Consider the following 18,679-nt stretch of genomic DNA (forward strand, 5'->3'; position numbering starts at 1 on the left):
GGGTATAGGCGGCAGTGCCCATGGTTGACCATACCAGCCCTGCATGTCTGTAGATGTTTGGTGCTGAGAGGGTCCAGGTTTAGGGAAGGAATCACAAGAAGTGTATATTACTGCCTCATCCTCTTCTTCCTCATCACTGGAGAAGGGAGGGTCTGATCCACAGGGAGTGGTTACCAGGCTCGGTCCTGGTCTTGCTGGGGTACCGTTGGTACTGAGTAGGGGAATTCCAGGTGTTGAGGCCATTATCAGGTCTGCATGCCTCATGAATTGCTGCAGAACCATAAAGCTCGGTGCCAGGGACGGCATCACGCACTGACCAGGAATTAGGGTCAAAGCTGTTGTTGCCGATTACTTGGAGCTGTGATGGATAGGTACACAGCAGATGGTGACACTGTACTGCTTGGTGCCGAGGTTTTCTTGGGTTCCATAGGTGCCAAGTGGGGAGGTTTGGCTTTACCGCATGCACCTCCATTAGAGCTTTCCCACATAGGGTCTTTAGCTCCTCGGGACATCTCAGTACGGATGCTCCCAGTGCCTCATGGTCTGGCGCTCTTGGTGCCATTGGTACCAGGGCAGATTTTTCATTTGGAGACCGCTTTCTTTTAGGTGATTCTCATTGTGGGGATGAGTCTGACCGCTTTTTGGTAGCCTTTCTAGGAGCAGGCTCCTTAAAATCCATTGTTGAAGTAGATCCCCTGTCAGATGCTGCCGCTGGTGACCAGGAGGTGTCCTGGACTCGGGGCTGGAGGCAGGTCTGAGGGATTTCTCCATCATCAGGAGCTTTAATTGGAGATCTCTAGCCTTCCCTGTCCTGGCAGTCAATTTTCTGTAGTGTGGACACTTTTTGGTAACGTGTGCCTCATCGAGGTAGCTGACACATGGAGAGTGGCTGTCAGAGACTGGTATGGAAAGTCTGCAAGTCAGGCAGCGTTTCAAGCCAGGTGAGCCGGGAATGCCTGAGAGAGCAATTCCTTTGGAGAAAGAACATGAATAACCCCATTCTTCTCTCTTTTTTTCTTTAATCAATAGCCAAGTACCCGCCAGAGAGGCGGGGGTAAAGGCAGAAAAATATATATATATTTAAAAAATATATAAACTAAAATATAAGATATAAAGGGCAAAAGGCTAGGGTAGTTAACTAGGACTAAGCTAACACTATTGGGAACAACTGCAAACTATTAAGCTCTCAAAGGTAAAAGAGGGCACTGCTGTCGCTCCAACTCAAGCCAAAGACAGTAGAGAAGGAACTGGGGGATGGTTGGCTGCACTCCACTATGTAACCACTTGGAGCAGCACAAGATGGCTACCACAAATCTCCAATTACAACAGCAGGGTGCCGACACCTAAAGTGGAGCACCCACAGGAAAGCTCCTTGAAGAACCACCAAATTTTTCCTTATACGACATATCCCTTCACATTTAAGATTTAAAAAAATTGAAGTGTATGAAAAATCTTCATGAAAAAGGTACTCTATGTTTAGATTTAAATCCTGTGTCTGGAAAGAACATCTTACTACTTATTAAAGATAAGCTTAATTTAAAGTTGCCACATATGGATATTTGTACCCATCTGCAAAGGCATGGGGGTGGATATAAGATGCAGTAGCTTCTTGCAGTCACCTCCCATTGAAGAGGATCCTATCTTATGCAGCAAACTTCTGTAGAGGTTTAATGCTGCTTGAGGCAGCATTATCTCCCTCTTCACTTGGATACAGCTACATTCGAGATGTGAATGGCAACATAACTGGGCCAATCATGCCGCCACTGTTGCTTGGGGTGGGACAGGACATGGAAAGCTTAAGGAAGATAAGCATTCTCTGTAGATTTTCTGACACTGTTGGAGTTGTGGCAGGCATTTTATGGAAATCTTCAGGTGCTGCACAGAAAATAGTATTTCTGCTACCTCTACTTTGCTTCTAATTCTGCCTTCCAGAGGCAGGCAAGAACATAGCATTTATGAAATTAGATATTTTGATGTTATGGGGAATATGAGGATTTTCAAGATATTTTAAAACCTTCAAATGAAACAAGATATAAGCAATTCTTTACTTTGCTTCTGAACATTTCAGGTATATCCCATAATTCCCTTCAAATACCAGACAGCTTTTCCTGAAATTAAAATCATCCATGAATCAAATTATGTATTGCAATCATTCATTCAGAACCCAAGACACATACAAAAGCACACATGCTTACAGTTGGATGTCCTTACTACAAGAATGTCAAGCTACTATAATTAAAACACAGATATCACAAATCTCAGAAGACTGTTAGATAGTATTTTCTCTATTCAGAAAAGTTAGATCTGTTTTCATGGTTAACTCTGATTTCTATTATATAAAACTGTATTAAATAGCAACATGTAAATCTGTCAGAAATGCTAGAGAATTAACAATTAAATATAAAATTTGTTCGCTGTGCAACCAAGCCTTCCACACTATGCAACATTCATATCTCTTCTAGCATGTAGCATTTCACTGTAGTCTGTCAATTTAATTTTAAATTAAAATGATTTTTTTGCATTAAAAATGTTTTACAGTATTTAGAAAAATGTCTTAAATACATGGACTCAAACAAAGAATACAGTATTGGCTGCTCTAAATGTGATGTAAATATTTAGAATTTTTTTATTGTAGAAAATTTAACAAGACAAAAGTGTTATTAATCAAGACAAGGATTCTGGAGAAACCCTCTATAATTATATTAACGCTACTCCTAGGGGAATTCTATGCTACTGCGCATGCACATATTTAATGAGCCCCGCAGATTTCTAATTTTTCGCACAGAAAAAAACCTTCTGACAAAATGTTGCCACAGTTCTGCCTTTTTCCCACCAGACGGCGCTGTGGTGCTAGAACAAAATTGCAGCACCCCACATTGAGGAAAGAGAAAACTGCCTTGGCAGCACTTGTCAGGCCAAGTCAGGAGACAAGGGCTGTGAGGTGCTTGGGGGGTGGTGGTCAGACAGGAGCTCAAAAGAGCTCGTGGGGGAGGACAGACTGGGGCAGTGGCTGAATGGGAATGGAAGCAGAGGGCCACGGGGGTGGGGAGGGAGGTGCAGGGCCACATGGTGATGGGTGTGTGTGTATGTGCAGAGCTACACAGGGACAGGGGAGTGGTTGGGTGAGGGCACAGAGACACATGGGGACGGGCAGACGTGCTTGACTGAATGGGAGAGGCTAGGAGTCAGCCAGTGTCTGCCCCCTCCTCCCCTCAAAAAAATCCCAAACTGTTCCATACTTTTCCCATCCATACCCAACAACTCTCCAAGTTCACACCCAAGCTCCTTCTCAGCAATTTACTTCCCTCTCCCTCAGCTCCTCTGAAGAAGTGGGTATTTTACCTACGAAAGCTTATGCTCAAACAAATCTGTTAGTCTTTAAGGTGTCACCGGACTCCTCGTTGTTTCAGCTCCTCCCTTACCCCTGACTCTCCCAAGCCTTTGCACTGCTTTTGAAGGGTGCAGGAAATACAGTTCTGTATTGTAGTTTAAATGAATTATTGTTCAGAGTTCTGTATCAATATGTCTATTAAGGAATCTATTTGTCAAAAAACATTTCCTGAATCTTTTCTGGTGTCTGTATTGTTACGTACATACTTGCTGACAGGTATTTTGAAATAAATGACCAAAAATAATTGGAACTGGTGTGATTATATTGTGTTATTTTGACAGATAAAATATGCAGAATTTTGAAAAATTTTAAAATATTCTGTGCAGAATTTTTATATTTTTGTTGCAGAATTTTTAATTATTTGGCACAGAATTCCACCAGGAGTATAATGATTAGTTTCCCAGCAGCATGGCATTTTGTTTGCTTTGGCAAAGTGGGCAGCTGTTACATAGAATACATTTATTTCCTAAGGAAAATGAAGACTAATTGGCAGCTCTTGTAAAAGGTATAATTAACACTGAAGCCAAAAGCAATAGTACAGCTTTAGAGTATCTCTCCATTCTAATTGCTTTCACATTAATGATTCTGAAACACAATAGCTATAAACCATATGGCCAATTAAGGAATTATAGCACTGTTCATATGAAACAAAATAAAATTATATTTAACTATTAAAATCAGATTTTAAAATTATAGCTATCAATAAATTTCTGAATTGCAAACATTTTTATTTAATTAATTCTTATTAAAAATATTAGTCTGATATAATTAATTATTTAGTCTGCTACAAAAGGTATAATTCCTATATATACTTTGTACTGCAACATTATTTTGTCATGGTTGTAACCTGGATAAAATATGGAACAGTCCTACCATCAAAGAATATTTTTTAAAAATAAATATCTTTAAAAGATGGTCCATTGCTAATGAGAAAAATATGCTCAGATTTTGTTTTACAACTGTAAATTTTGGATTTTACATTTATTTCAAGTATTATTTTATAACTCAGTCAGAAAAGTATTCATACCGTATATACTCGTTCATTAGCCCGTTTGTTTATAAGCCGACCCCCCAAGATAGATAGGTAAAAATAGCAAAAACTGTATGACCCTTCCATAAGCCAACCCTATATTTCAGGGGTTGGCAAACTTTGGCTCCTGGTCCATTAGGGTAAGCTGCTAGCGGTCCTGGCTGTTTTGTTTACCTGGAGCGTTCACAGGCATGGAGCCCCTCAGCTCCCAGTGGCCGCAGTTTGCCATACTCAGCCAATGGGAGTTGCGGGAAGTGGTGCCACTTCCTGCAGCCCCCATTGGCTGGGAACAGCAAACGGTGGCCACAGGGAGCTGAGGGGCTCCATGCCGGCGAACGCTCTTGGTAAACAAAATGACAATGTATTAGATATTCAATTCAATGATTCCATGGAATTTAGAATCATCAAATTTTGGTGAAAACCCATTTAATAAGCTGACCCCCACTCTTTGATGCGTCATTTTTTTACCAAAAAATATTCGGCTTATGAATGAGTATATATTTTATTTCACAGCAAATCTGTAGTAAAGCTTCTAGATATGGGTGGAAAGATGGCTGCAAACCTTGAACTTGCCATTCTCAACAGTAATTCTACAGTCCTTATGGCAAAACTCCCACTGAAGCCAGAGAGAGTTTTGCTTGAGTAATAAGTCACATTCTGATCCATGAAAACAGTCTGCACAGGAAGACCCTTACACTGATGCAGATTGTTCTGCAGAATCTGGCCATAAGCAAGGGCTTCAATATTGATGCAGAAGTCAGTTAAAATGTAGGTCTGAGCACTTATGATTAAAATTTTATCAACTAATAAAATAATAGTAAGACTTGAGATTTTATATAAATTATTGCATATACATGAGGCATCCTCTGTCTGAACACCATGTCCATATGTAAACACATTGCAAATGAATGTGCACAAACAGATTTAGATGGCCTCATTCTGATTTACAAGAAGACTCCCTTTGACAGAGTAAAGTCTTATTGCAAATAAGCAGTGGATCCAAGAAGAACAAACTTATTTCTAACCTACCAGGTAAATGTAGCTTTAAAACATTTCACATTTTCCACTTACTTGAGCTTTCTGCACACATGTCCTAAGTTGTTCAATAAAGGCTCCCATTTATCAACTGTTACCTGAAAAATAATACAGCCAACCTAATGATATCAACCTCACAGCTTTTAATTAAATTCTGTGTGTTCCATTACTAGAGAGAAATCAGCACATAAATGAACAAGGCAGTTCATTCATGGAGAATGAAAACTTGAAGACAGGCATTTAAAATTCCGTTTACATTAAACAGTTAACTACATATAATTTTATAGGTAAAATAAGCAACCATAATGTCCAATGAAACCATTGACTTATTAAAGTGAATATTCCTCCCCAGATCAGTTATCTTTTCCAGGTTCTTCCAGACCCCATCTCAGTTAAATAGCCTTAAAAACTGCAGTGATATCATTATTTTTGTTTGCCAACTTGTCCAAATAAATGTTACCTTTACCTTACAAATTCAATACCAGCTTTGCACTTTCAAACTTAACCCTTTACTATTTATTAGCACAGCTGGGTTCATCAACAAGCAGTATAGAAGTGACCCTCAATAAAACTAGATCTCGACAGAATGATTGCAAATACTAAATATCCCATTTGGCTTTATCCCTTTTCTTCCATGGTCTAAATTTATGTGATGAAAAAATTAGTCCATTTACTGGCCACACAATGCCAATATCTAAGCTGTCAAAATCCTTAAATTCCTTTCTGGTCATGGTGTTTAGCTTATGCTCTTAAGCATCAGAACAAGAGCTATAACTTTTCCACAGATACCGTAACTACAAACTCCTATTCTTATTCCCATGCATGTCTAAGCATTTTTTTAAAAACTAAGATACCTTGCTACACTGAGTTTCATATGTGATTGGAGAATTCATATGGGACGGAGCATAGTATAACAGTTAAGGCACACAACTGGGAGTCAGATCTGGATTCTGCTAACAGCTATGCCACAGGCATGTAGGAATACATTTTAAATCTGTTACTTTTTAATTTCAAATGAAGGCTTGTTGTTCTCAGTATTATGGGAAAGGGTAAAAAGGAATGTCTGATAAGCATAATGTAGAAATATGAAAACATTGGATGGCAGAACTTAATGATAATAGGCTAAGGTTTTAAGTCAGTCTGTATCATTGGGGTGGACAATGTCTCAGAACTTACTGCATTTATTCTAACAATCCAATTACATAAGGCAATATAATAGGAGAACCTGCAGTTTTAATAAATAGTTCATTGACATAAAATTAAGTACATATTAATTAAAAATTACCTCATTTCCAATAGCTTTAATTTTCTCTAAAGCATCAAGGAACCACTTTTCTGCAGTTTTCCAGCTAAAATAAGAAAAAACACATTACTGGAATTACCAACAAAGTATCTACCACACAGTTGCCATTCAAAAGTTCCTTCTTAATGACAAAGCTGAATAAGCTGTGTTAGAAAGAGAGAAAAGTTATCTTTTATACTATTTATGCACAGACAAGTTCATTCACATTAATTAAATGGTGAAATACAAGCAGTTGTGACAAACATATTGCACACAAAGGTGCATGATCTTAAAGCCAAACTACAGAGCAAAAATTAAAATGGAGTATAGCCCAGAAACATGTTAAATGCTCCCAATAACCAGGCTATGGATAACAATTAAAACCTTAACCTTATACACCTTTTAAAAATTTGTTCCCCTCTCTGGAATCATCTTGGTACTTCCTGATTTGCCAAAAACAAAGAATGCTTCATTGTATGACGTTACAAATACCATTTCAATACATGGAATCTCCTGCATGTATGAATACCTCATGTGATGACTGGCTGTTCTATATGTGCCTAATCTCCAAGTATCAATTCTTTCCTGACTCAATCCTTAAAACATCAAACTGGATAAAATACTCTAATAGAAGAGAAACTAATTTGGTAAGTAAGAGTTTAGGGTGAATACTAACTAACTAGAATCATAAGCAATTTCTTGTTCTGTATATCAAAATAAGCACTTTTATAAAACAAAATATATGCTACTACATTACACTTAGGAAAAGAATATAGATTAGTAGTATTGTCTTTATCTCCTTTTGCAAACTTACTCTCCATTTTGAAATGCAACCACTCCAACTTCATGCATAACAAAAGGATCCTCAGGTGCAATGCTTAGGGCTTGGCTGAAAAATCTTTCAGCTAATTTTGAATTGTTGGTCAAACCATATTCTAGTCCAATATAGAGCATCGGCAAATGACAGCTGTAAAAAATAAGGATAAAAGCAAGCTTCATATATTTATTTTCTTGATGTAAATATTTAATAATTTGCAGAAATCTTAAAAGCATGTAATTGTGTGATACTTTATAAGTATACCTTAAAGAAAAAAACCTTTAAAAAAAAACAAAAAAAAACTTTAAAAGAGCAGTTACTTACCTGATAGTAACTGATTCTTTGAGATGTTCTTACATGGATTCCACTTACGGTGTCCATGTGCCCCAGCACAAGAGTTCAAAACATTGTCACTAGCAGTATCCAGTAAGTGTAGTGCATGTGCCCTTTAGGCCCCAGGGCATAAAGAGGGCAGCAACAACAACCACCACTCAGTCCCTCCACTGACCAAAATCCTCATTCATAAAACTGAACTGCAAAGATGGATTGTGGGATGCACATGTGCAGAACATCTTGAAGAACAACAGCTACTATTAGCAAAGTTACCTTTCTTTCTTCTTTGAGTTACTGGACATGTGGATCCCACTTATGGTGATAAGCTAGCAATCATTTTTTAAAGGAGGTGGGAGCTAAGAGTTATCTGAAAAGAGATTGCAAAGGTTCTTCCAAAACAGGCATCAGATTTTGAAGTGGTGACTAACAATGACATTTTGTAAACATGTGTGCTGAGGACCAGGTAGCCATTCTACATATTTCCGATACAAGAACCTGACTTAAGCATGCTACTGATACAGCTTGCACTCTGATGGAGGACTCTTCTTACTAATATCACAAGCAGTTCTACTACAATTGGATACCCATTTTGGAAATCTTTATGATGAAACAGTCATCCCTTTTGATTTATTACCACACAGAACAAAATGTCTTGAAGTTTTACAAAAAGATCTAGTTTTATTGAGGTAATACAACAGCAATCTTCTCAGTTCTGAAGTATGTAATTTATATTCAACAGGTGAAGAATGAGGTTTTGGAAAAAAAATTGGTGAATGAATGGATATGAAAATCTGATAGTACCTTAAGCATAAAAGATGGATGCAGTCTCATCATTACTCTAGACAGGTGAAAAACTGTAAATGGAGGATTTATCATTAGGGCTTGTAATTCGCTTATTCTACAAGCTGATGTAATTGCCACCAGAAATGCTACCTTCAGAGATAGCAGAGGAACTGGATAATTTGAGAGATTCAAAAGGGGAGGGGAGAAAGTTCTAAAAGCAAAAAACCCACTGAATTTAAGTCCCATAGTGATCTTTCTCACGGGAAGAAAAACACGGACAAACCCTTCCATAAATCTATTCACTGACTGAAGAGAGAAGATGGTACTTTCTTCTACTGGAGAATGAAATACAGATATGGAATAGAACGCTGCCAAATGAACTTCAATTGAAGCAATAGTGCCAAGTGCTTTAAGGATAAGAGTTAATCTAATATTATTGGAACAAAACACTGACATGGAATTACAGACATGAAATTACAGACAAGTCATCTTAACTTCTTATCAGGAAAGATAGTGGAGCAAATAATCAACAATCCATTTGCAAACACCCAGTAGGTAAAAAGGTGATAAAATGGTCAACGTGGATTTGTCAAGAACATATCATGTCAAACCAATCTAACAGCTTTCTTTGACAGGATAACCATCACTGTAGATATGGAGGATGTGGTATACCCTGACTTTAATATGGCTTTTGATAGTGTTTTGCATGACCTTCTCATAAACAAACTAGGGAAATATAGCCTAGATGGATTAGCATTCTCAGTCTATTAGGAGGCTCTTTTCCATACGCGTCCGTAGAATTATTTTATTTCCGTCCATGTGATTTCCTTTTTGGTGGTGGACTCCTGTCAGAGTCTGCAGAAGAATCAGTCGTTGAATGAACAAACTTCTAATGCAGAAGTCTTGACAGCAGACTGAAGGATCTGAGTGGGACTCAAATTCTTAATTGTACTGCCGTGCTGGTTCAAATAAATTTTCATTACAGATATGCTTGCTTCTTTTTTGAAGACAGGATCTGTCTGGTATCAAGATCAGGAAAACTTCTAGGACTGCTGACTCAGGTTCTGGAATGACCCTGAGGTTTGGCAACCCCCCCCCCACCACACACACACACACAAAATAAGCTTTTGGAGCTGCAAATTTAGTTGTAAGAGGTCCCTACAGTGAGGCACTGTAGATGCCTCTCTGCTTTAAACCTTCCTTTCCAGCTGAAACTCCTGGCTGTAATCAAAGATGCCAATGCTGACAAGGGAAGCACTGTAGAAGTCTGTCCTAATTTTGATGCTGAGAATGACAGTGCTGCTGAAGCCAGTGCCAAAAAGGAAGAAGGCAGATGATTATGAAATCTTTTCCTCTTGGGATCTTTTAGATGAAGAAGCAGGTTTCTGTACCAGCTCTGTAATGCAGTGCAACATGGGAGGTCTCAGTCCCACTCTTTCCTGCACCGACAGTAATGGCTCCCTTCAACAGTTCCTCTTCTCTCTCGGCACCAGCAGTAAGGGCTCCTTTGAAGAGCTCTTCTTTGCTCCTGCCACCAGAGACAGGCTTCGCGCCAGGAAACTGACTTGGGGTATGTCTACCCTATCACTGCTACAGCAGCAGTGCAGCTACTTTCCTGTAGGCAGTCCCTACACTGTTGGGAAAATGCCTTCCATCAATGTAGGTAATCCTCCTCTCCAAGAGACTGTAGTTAGGTAGACCGAGGAATTCCTCCATCAACTTCCAGGGTCTATGCCAGGGTTAGGATGACATAAAAGACGGTTACTCACTTTAGTAACTGCTGTTCTTCGAGATGTGTTGCTCCTATCCATTCCAATTAGGTGTGTGCATGCCGCATGCACGCTTGTCGGAAGATTTTTACCCTAGTAACACTTGGTGGGTCGGCTGGGTGCTCCCTAGAGTGGCGCCGTTATGGCGCTGGATATATACCCCTGCCGACCCAACGGCCCTTCAGTTCCTTCTTGCCGACAGAGGGGAAGGAGGGCGGGTTTGGAATGAATATGAGCAACACATCTCGAAGAACAACAGTTACAAAGGTGAGTAACCATCTTTTCTTCTTCGAGTGCTTGCTCATATCGATTCCAGTTAGGTGATTCCCAAGCCTTACCTCGGCAGTGGGGTCGGAGCGAGATGTTGCAGAATGCAAAACTGCTGAGCCAAATGCTGCCTCATCTCTGGGCTTTTGAACCAATGCGAAATGTGTGGCAAAGGTGTGAATCGATGACCAGGTAGCTGCCTGACATATTTCCTGGATGGGGACATGGGCCAGAAAGGCAGCAGATGAAGCTTGCGCCTGAGTAGAATGGGTGGTGAGGTGGCTAGCCGGACGTGAGCCAATTCATAGCATGTGCGAATGCAGGATGTTACCCAAGATGAAATCTGTTGGGAAGAGACCGGTAGGCCTTTCATCCGGTCTGCCACAGCTACAAAGAGCTGAGGTGACCTTCAGAAGGGTTTTGGTCTCTCGATATAAAAGGCGAGAGCCTTGCAGACGTCCAGGGCGTGTAGCTGTTGTTCCCGATGCAATGGGTGCAGCTTCGGGAAGAAGACTGGGAGGAAGATGTCTTGGTTGACATGAAAGGCGGATATCACCTTAGGGAGGAAAGAGGGGTGTGGTCGCAGCTGTACCTTGTCCTTATGGAATACCATGTACAGGGGGTCCGCTGTGAAAGCCCGAAGCTCAGATACTCGTCTCGCCAAAGTAATAGCGACGAGGAAGGCTGTCTTCCAGGAAAGGTACAGCAGCGAGCAGGTGGCCAGTGGTTCGAAAGGAGCACCCATAAGCTTGGCTAGCACCAGGTTTAGATCCCAGGTAGGGGTCGGGCATCTAACTTGAGGATACAAACATTCCAATCTTTTGAGGAACCTTGAAACTATAGGGTGAGAGAAGATTGATTGGTCATTTTCCCCTCGATGGAAGGCGGAAATGGCTGCCAGATGCACCTTTATGGAAGAGACTGCTAGGGCCTGCTCTTTTAGGGACCAGAGGCAGTCCAGGACAGTGGGAACAGACACCTGTCTGGGAACTAATAAGCTGAGTGCACCAACAGGAGAAACACTTCCACTTGGCAAGACATGTCATCCTAGTGGAAGGCTTCCTACTGCACAGGAGCACCTGCTGAACCGAGACAGAGCAACGCAACTCAGACTGGCTCAACCACGCAGCAACCATGCTGTGAGATGAAGGGACTGAAGGTCCGGATGGTGAAGCCTGCTGAAGTCCTGTGTTATGAGGTCCGGCCAGAGTGGCAGGGGAATCGGGTCTGCGACTGAGAGATTGAACAACGTGGTGTACCAGTGCTACCTCGGCCACGCTGGAGCGATCAGGATCAGGTGGGCACTGTCCCTGCGGAACTTGAGTAGGACTCAGTGGACGAGTGGAAACGGTGGGAAGGCATAAAGTAGGTGCCTGTTCCACGGGATCAGAAATGCGTCTGAGAGGGAGCCCGCGCAGCGTCCCTGGAAGGAGCAGAACACCTGCATTTCCTGTTCTCTCGGGAGGCAAAGAGTTCTATGTAGGGAAAGCCCCACTTCCGGAAAACAGAATTGATGACGTCCGGGCGAATCGACCACTCGTGAGACAGGAAGGATCTGCTGAGGTGATCCACCAGAGTGTTCTGGACTCCTGGGAGAAAAGACACTACCAATTCGATCAAGTGGGCTATGCAAAAGTTCCAAAGGTGGACGGCTTCTTGACAAAGGAGGGAGAAGCGTGCTCCGCCCTGCTTGTTTATGTAAAACATGGCCGTTGTGTTGTCCGTGAACACTGGTACACAACGGCCTTGGAGATGGTCTCGAAACACTTGGCATGCTAGACGGACTGCTCTCAGCTCCCGCACATTGATGTGTAAGGCCAGTTCTTGGGGCAACCAGAGGCCTTGAGTGCAAAGGCTCCCGAGATGAGCACCCCAATCCAGAGATGACACGCCCGTGATTAGGGCCATCGAGGGTTGTGGTGGGTGGAATGGCATCCCTGCACAGACTAGAATGGGGTCTAGCCACCAGGCTAGGGAGCCCAGAACCTTCCTGGGGATAGTGAGCACCGAGTCCAGGCTGTCTCTGTGTGGTTGGTATATTGAAGCAAGCCAGGCTTGGAAGGGACGGAGGAGTAGCCTGGTGTGCTTGGTCATGAAGGTGCAGGAGGCCATGTGACCTACCAGGCTGAGGCAGGTGCGCACCGATGTTGTCGGGAAGGTTTGAAGACTTTGGATTATTGAAGCCATTGCCTGAAAATGCGACTGCGGGAGGCAGGTTCTGGCCAGATTGGAGTCCAGAACAGCTCCAATGAAGTCTATTCTCTGTGTAGGTGCGACAGTAGACTTTTCTGTGTTGATCATGAGGCCTAGGCTCCAGAAGAGGTCTCTGATGATGTGCGGGTACTGTGATACTTGCCACTGGGAAGTACCTCGAATGAGCCAATCGTCGAGATACGGGTAGACATGTACTCGACAACGCTGGAGGGAGGTCGCGACTACAGCCATGCATTTTGTGAAGACACGTGGAGCTGTAGAAAGGCCAAACGGAAGTACAGTGAACTGAAAGTGTTGGTGGTTGACCACAAAACGGAGGTACTGTCTGTGTGGTGGATAAATTGTGATGTGGAAATATGCGTCCTTCATATCGAGGGCGGCATACCAGTCTCCCGGATCCAGGGACGGGATAATGGTCCCCAGGGATACCATGCGGAACTTCAGCTTTATCACGAATTTGTTGAGTTCTCGCAGGTCTAGGATTGGTCGTAGACCTCCCTTTGCCTTGGGGATTAAGAAGTAGCGGGAATAAAACCCCTTGCCTCTCATGTCCTTTGGCACCTCCTCTATGGCTCCCATGGCTAGGAGCGACTGGACCTCTTGTAAGAGGAATTGCTCGTGAGAGGGGTCCCTGAAGGGGGACGGGCAGGGAGGGTGGGAAGGTGGGTTTGAAGCAAACTGGAGGTGGTATCCCCCTTCTACCGTGCGCAGGACCCAATGATCTGAAGTTAGCTGGGACCAGGCAAGGAGGAATTGGGAGAGGTGGTTGAAAAAGGGAGGAGAAGGATCCGGTAGGGTAACTGGTGGGCCGTCCTCAGGTGTCCCATCAAAAGTTCTGCTTGGGCCTTGCTGGTGGTTCAGGGGCTGCCTGATTTTGAGCTCCTTGAGGGCCAGACTGTCTCCAACGATTCCCCCGCCACACCTTCTGGTAACATCCTGAAGCGGCCTAGACGGGACATAAGGACGGTGTAGCTGGGGCCGGAAGGTCCTGCGTTGGATCACTGGCGTGTGCATACCCAGCGAGTGCATTATAACGCGATTGTCCTTCAGACTTTGCAACCTGGGGTCAGTCTTGTCTGAGAAAAGGCCCTGGCCTTCGAAGGGTAAATCCTGAATAGTTTGTTGCAATTCAGGGGGAAGGTCTGATACCTGGAGCCAGGAGATATGCCTCATCGTCACTCCTGATGCCAGAGTTCTGGCTGCAGAGTCCGCTGCATCCGGAGAAGCCTGGAGAGAGGTTCTCGCTACCTTTTTACCCTCCTCAAGTAGGGCCGTGAATTCTTGATAGGACTCCTGGGGAAGAAGCTCCATAAACTTCCCCAAGGACACCCAAGTGTTAAAGTTATACCTCCTTAGGAGGGCTTGTTGGTTCGCCACCCTAAGTTGGAGGCCCCCGGCTGAGTATATTCTGCAGCCTAAGAGGTCCATGCGCCTAGCCTCCTTTGACTTAGGAGCCGGGGCTTGTTGGCCATGATGCTCCCGTTCGTTCACCGATTGGACAACTAGAGAGCAAGGAGGTGGGTGAGTGTAGAGATATTCACATTCCTTTCAGGGGACCATATATTTTCTCTTTATTCCCCTTGTTGTAGGTGGAATTGAAGCTGGCAGTTGCCAAATGGTGTCCGCATTAGCCTGTATGGTGCGGATGAACGGAAGAGTGACTCTAGTAAGTGCATCAGCCAATAGGATGCCTATGACCGGGTCATCTATTTCAGGGACCTCCTCCACCTGCAAGTTCGTATTCTGAGCCACTCGCTTCAAAAGGTCCTGATGGGCCCTGAGGTCAATTGGTGGAGGGCCTGAGGAGGATGTCCCTGCCACCGCCTCATCAGGCGAGGAGGAGGAGGAGGAGGAGAGGCCCGGGACCAAAGGGTCCTGTGGTGGCTCCTGTACTTGAGGGGCATCATCTGCATCCGGTGGAACCTCTGTGACTGCAGATGGAATTGGAGCCTCATCCGTGCCCGTAGGGGGGCGGCGGCTTAATGTCGCCTCTGGTACCCGGTGTTTTGACAGGGCCAGCCGCTGAGCCAGATAGGGCACCTTGGCTTTAGTGGTATGCCCACGGTGTCCAGAAGGACCAGTGATGAGGCCCTTGCTCATGGCTCTGTCTCTCTGGGAATATATGGTTGGGGACGTCAGAGTCACGCTCCTGATGATAGGATGCGCTACCAGCCTGCGATGACACCGATGTGTGTCTGGAAGGCCACGGCGGTGCCGATAGGCCCTGGCAGGGCGCCACTGTTCTTGACACTCGGGCCCAGGGCGGTGCCAGGGAGCAGTACTGGGAGTTATATCAGCACCGTGAGCAAGACCGGGACCTTCTACCGTATCGGTGCCAGGAGGTCAACCGAGATCTCGAGTCCCTTCGTCTGGAGCGACTGTGGGATACACGGTGCCAAGATCAGTGCCGTGAGCCGGATCGGTACCAGGAGTATCTGTCCGGTGAAAGAGGAGACGTCGAACGGTGCTGCGAGTGCGACCAATACCGCAATGGAGAGCGGTGCCCGGACTGCGAGCGGTGCTGGGAGCGGGAATGGCACGATCAAGAGCGTCTGCGAGACCGGGATCTTGAACCATGTCTCTCTGGTGGACCAACGGAAGGAGGCCTTACCATGGTCGGCTTGCCGATGGATTGTATGACCCGCACCGGCAGTGCCGGGGGTTGAGGCCATGTTGACTCCGTCATTGCGATGAGCTCTCTCTTGCCGTGGAGAAGGTCTCTGGCATAGAAGGGAGGGCAAACTAAACCACAGCATGAGCTGGGGAGCTGTCAGGCACCGGACTCGATGGCCCTTGTGGGACCAGAATCGATGGTGCCGTGCTTGGCGGAGGCGCAATCTGCGGTGCCACAGTCGACGGTGCCGGGGCAGATGATGGTGCCGGACAAACCGTCTTAGAAGAGCGCTCCTTCCGTGGAGCAGAAGTTGAAGCACTATGTTGCTTCCCGGGTCTCGGGGACAGGGAGCGGTGCCGAGCAGATGTCGGTGCCGGTAAGGGTCGGTGCCGAACTCCTTCTCGGTACCGGAGCGGTCCGGGGCCGAAGGGGTGCTCCTTACTGAAGCAGTCTGTTGGGCGCTCGGTGCCGACGCTGCAGGACTTAGTGCCGACTCCATGAGGAGCTGTTTCAATCGAAAGTCCCACTCTTTCTTCGTCCTTGGTTTAAACGACTTGCAGATGCGGCATTTATCGGTAAGGTGGGATTCCCCTAGGCACTTGAGGCAGGAGTTGTGGGGATCCCCTACTGGCATCGGCTTTTGGCACGCCGAGCAAAGTTTGAATCCCGGTGCCTTGGGCCTGGGCCCATACCGGGGTGGAGGAAAGGGGCTAATCCCCGATCCCCCCTCAAACTATATACACTAACTATAAAGACAACAACTAATACTAACTATAAGTACAAGAACTCGAACTATACACACAGTAACAGCAAAGAACTACGAGTAGCTAGGGATGCTGAGATCAGCAAAGCCACGCTCCACAGTTCCAACGACCATCACAGGCAGTAAGAAGGAACTGAAGGGCCGTTGGGTCAGCAGGGGTATATATCCAGTGCCATAACAGCGCCACTCCAGGGGGTGCCCAGCCGACTCACCGAGTGTTGCTAGGGTAAAAATCTTCCGACGAGCGTGCACGCCGCGCGCGCACACCTAATTGGAATCGATATGAGCAAGCACTCAAAGAAGAACTACAGTGTTCAGGGCATGAAATTTTTCACAGCCCTAGGCAACCGTGGCTAGATCAACTTAGGCATAGACAGGGCCGGGTCCAGGGACCAGCAAAACAAGCAACTGCTTGGGGCGGCACATTTCTAGGGGTGGCATTCTGGCGCCAGCCATCATAGGTCCTGACTCCAGGGCATGGGCAAAAAGTGCCCCCACTTCGCCTCCACTCTGCCTCCGCCTGCTCCCCTGAGCATGCTGCCGCTGCTCTGCTTCTCCCCCATCCCTCCCAGGCTTGCTGCACGTGAAACAGCTGTTTCACGTAGCAAGTCTGGGAGGGAGGAGAAGCCGAGAAGCAGGGAGGGAGAAGCCGAGCAGTGGGGCGCTCAGGGGAGGTGGCGATCGTGGAGTGGAGGTGAGCTGGAGCAGGGAGTGGTTCCTCTACCCCTCGTTACTTCCTGTGCCCCCTCCAACCTAGCTCACCTCCGCTCCGCCTGCTCCCCTGAACGCGCTGCCGCTATTTCACATGCAGCAAGCGTGGGAGGGAGGAAGGGAGGGAGAAGCTGAGCAGTGGGACGCTCGGGGGAGGCGGAGGTGAGCTGGAGTGGGGAGCGGTTCCTCTACCCCGTTACTTCCTGCGCCCCACCACCCTAGCTCACCTCCACTCCACCTGCTCCCCTCAATGCGCCACTGCTCCCGCTTATCTGCCCTCTCTCGCCTGAGAGGGAGGGGGGAGAAGCGGAGTGGCAGCACACCCGGGGGAACAGGCGGAGCAGAGGTGAGCTAGGGTGGGAGGTTGCGGGAGGCCCCCAGGAAACAATGGGGGGGGGAAATGTGGCACGCCCGGGGGAGGAGGCGGGGCTGGGGATTTGGGGAAGGGGTTTGGAAGGGGTGGAGTTGGGGCCGGACTGAGAGGCACGAAAAAAAAGGGGGACAGCCAACTTTTTTCTTTTGCTTGGGGCAGCAAAAATCCTAGAGCTGGCCCTGGGTATAGACCAGGCCTTTAGAGTCATTCAGTCCTCTAAAAATGGGAGTCCCTGCCTCCTCTGATTGACCTTTCTGAATCTCATCTTTTTAAATGCTGCTGAATTAGCTGACACATTTCTGGTGACAAGATCACTGGCGAGATAAGCTGTGAAAACAGAAGCCTCTGTACCAAGTTCACGCTGAGTCAGACATAGCTCTCCTGGACTTTTCCATAAGAAAAAAGCTGAACTGTTTCTCCTTTTGTGTGTGCTTCTTGAAGGACTTGCAAATCACACGCTCTGCAACAATGTTCCTCAACCAGACAGAAAAGGTACCTGTCTTGGTGTCAGTCACAAGAACAGCCCCCCTACAAAAGGGCCTGTCTTGAAGCCCAGAGATTTGGGCTCTGCCATAAATTGCTTTTTCCCCCATACCTACTGCAAACAAGCTAATTTAAACAGTAACAAGTGCACTAACCTACTACCTATAAACAAATTAACTACCAACTATCAGACTAAATGCTAAGTAACAAGGTTACTACAAAGAGACTCTTATGTTGTTACAACTCGCTGCCTAAGGCGGTTGGGGTTGCTGTGCCCTTTATGCCCTGTGAGGGTGCAGCAGGGAGGCATACAGGGTGCATGGACCACTGCTACTGGACGCTGCTAATGAAAATGTTCCAAACACCCATGCTGAGGCACATGGACACTAAATGGGATCAAAATGTGCAGTAAGTCAAGGAAGAATATGTATTATGTAACGCTACATGAAATAGATTCCAAATGAAGTACTAATCTGAAGAGTACCTTAAAAGGGAAAATGTTTAGTAAGAAGTTAATTCTAATGTTTACTAGTATTTTAGCCTAGAAATATGTATTGCCCTTTCCTATCCCCAAGTTAATTCTGAGTTTAATCCAGTTCTGCTTCTTTACCTATAAACTGAAAAGACAAATAACTGGACTTTAATAACACACTAGGTAGTAACACTATCTAAACTTTTAAACTGTAAGCAATACTCAAATACAAATGATGAATTCAACAAGCAGAAGGATAATGGAACACTACTTATCTTTTTCCTCCCTTGTTTTCAACATAAGAACGGCCATATTGGGTCAAACCAAATGTCCATCTAGCTC

The 18,679-nt window shown here is 45.3% G+C and overlaps 1 protein-coding gene across 2 annotated transcripts in view; it reads right to left on the reverse strand.

Annotated features, from left to right (window-relative positions):
- The window catches only part of CDC16 (cell division cycle 16), an 80,507-nt gene that overhangs the window by 19,741 nt on the left and 42,087 nt on the right, over positions 1–18,679 (reverse strand). For both annotated transcript variants that reach the window (XM_032777818.2, XM_032777819.2), the window contains exons 13-15: positions 7,553–7,705; positions 6,742–6,805; positions 5,493–5,554 (exon numbers count right to left, since the gene is read on the reverse strand). In XM_032777818.2, the coding sequence (XP_032633709.1) occupies positions 5,493–5,554; positions 6,742–6,805; positions 7,553–7,705 (279 nt within the window). The remainder of the gene's footprint in view (positions 1–5,492; positions 5,555–6,741; positions 6,806–7,552; positions 7,706–18,679) is intronic.

This window comes from Chelonoidis abingdonii, chromosome 1 (genome assembly GCF_003597395.2).
Source record: "Chelonoidis abingdonii isolate Lonesome George chromosome 1, CheloAbing_2.0, whole genome shotgun sequence".
NCBI classification, from domain to species: domain Eukaryota; kingdom Metazoa; phylum Chordata; order Testudines; family Testudinidae; genus Chelonoidis; species Chelonoidis abingdonii.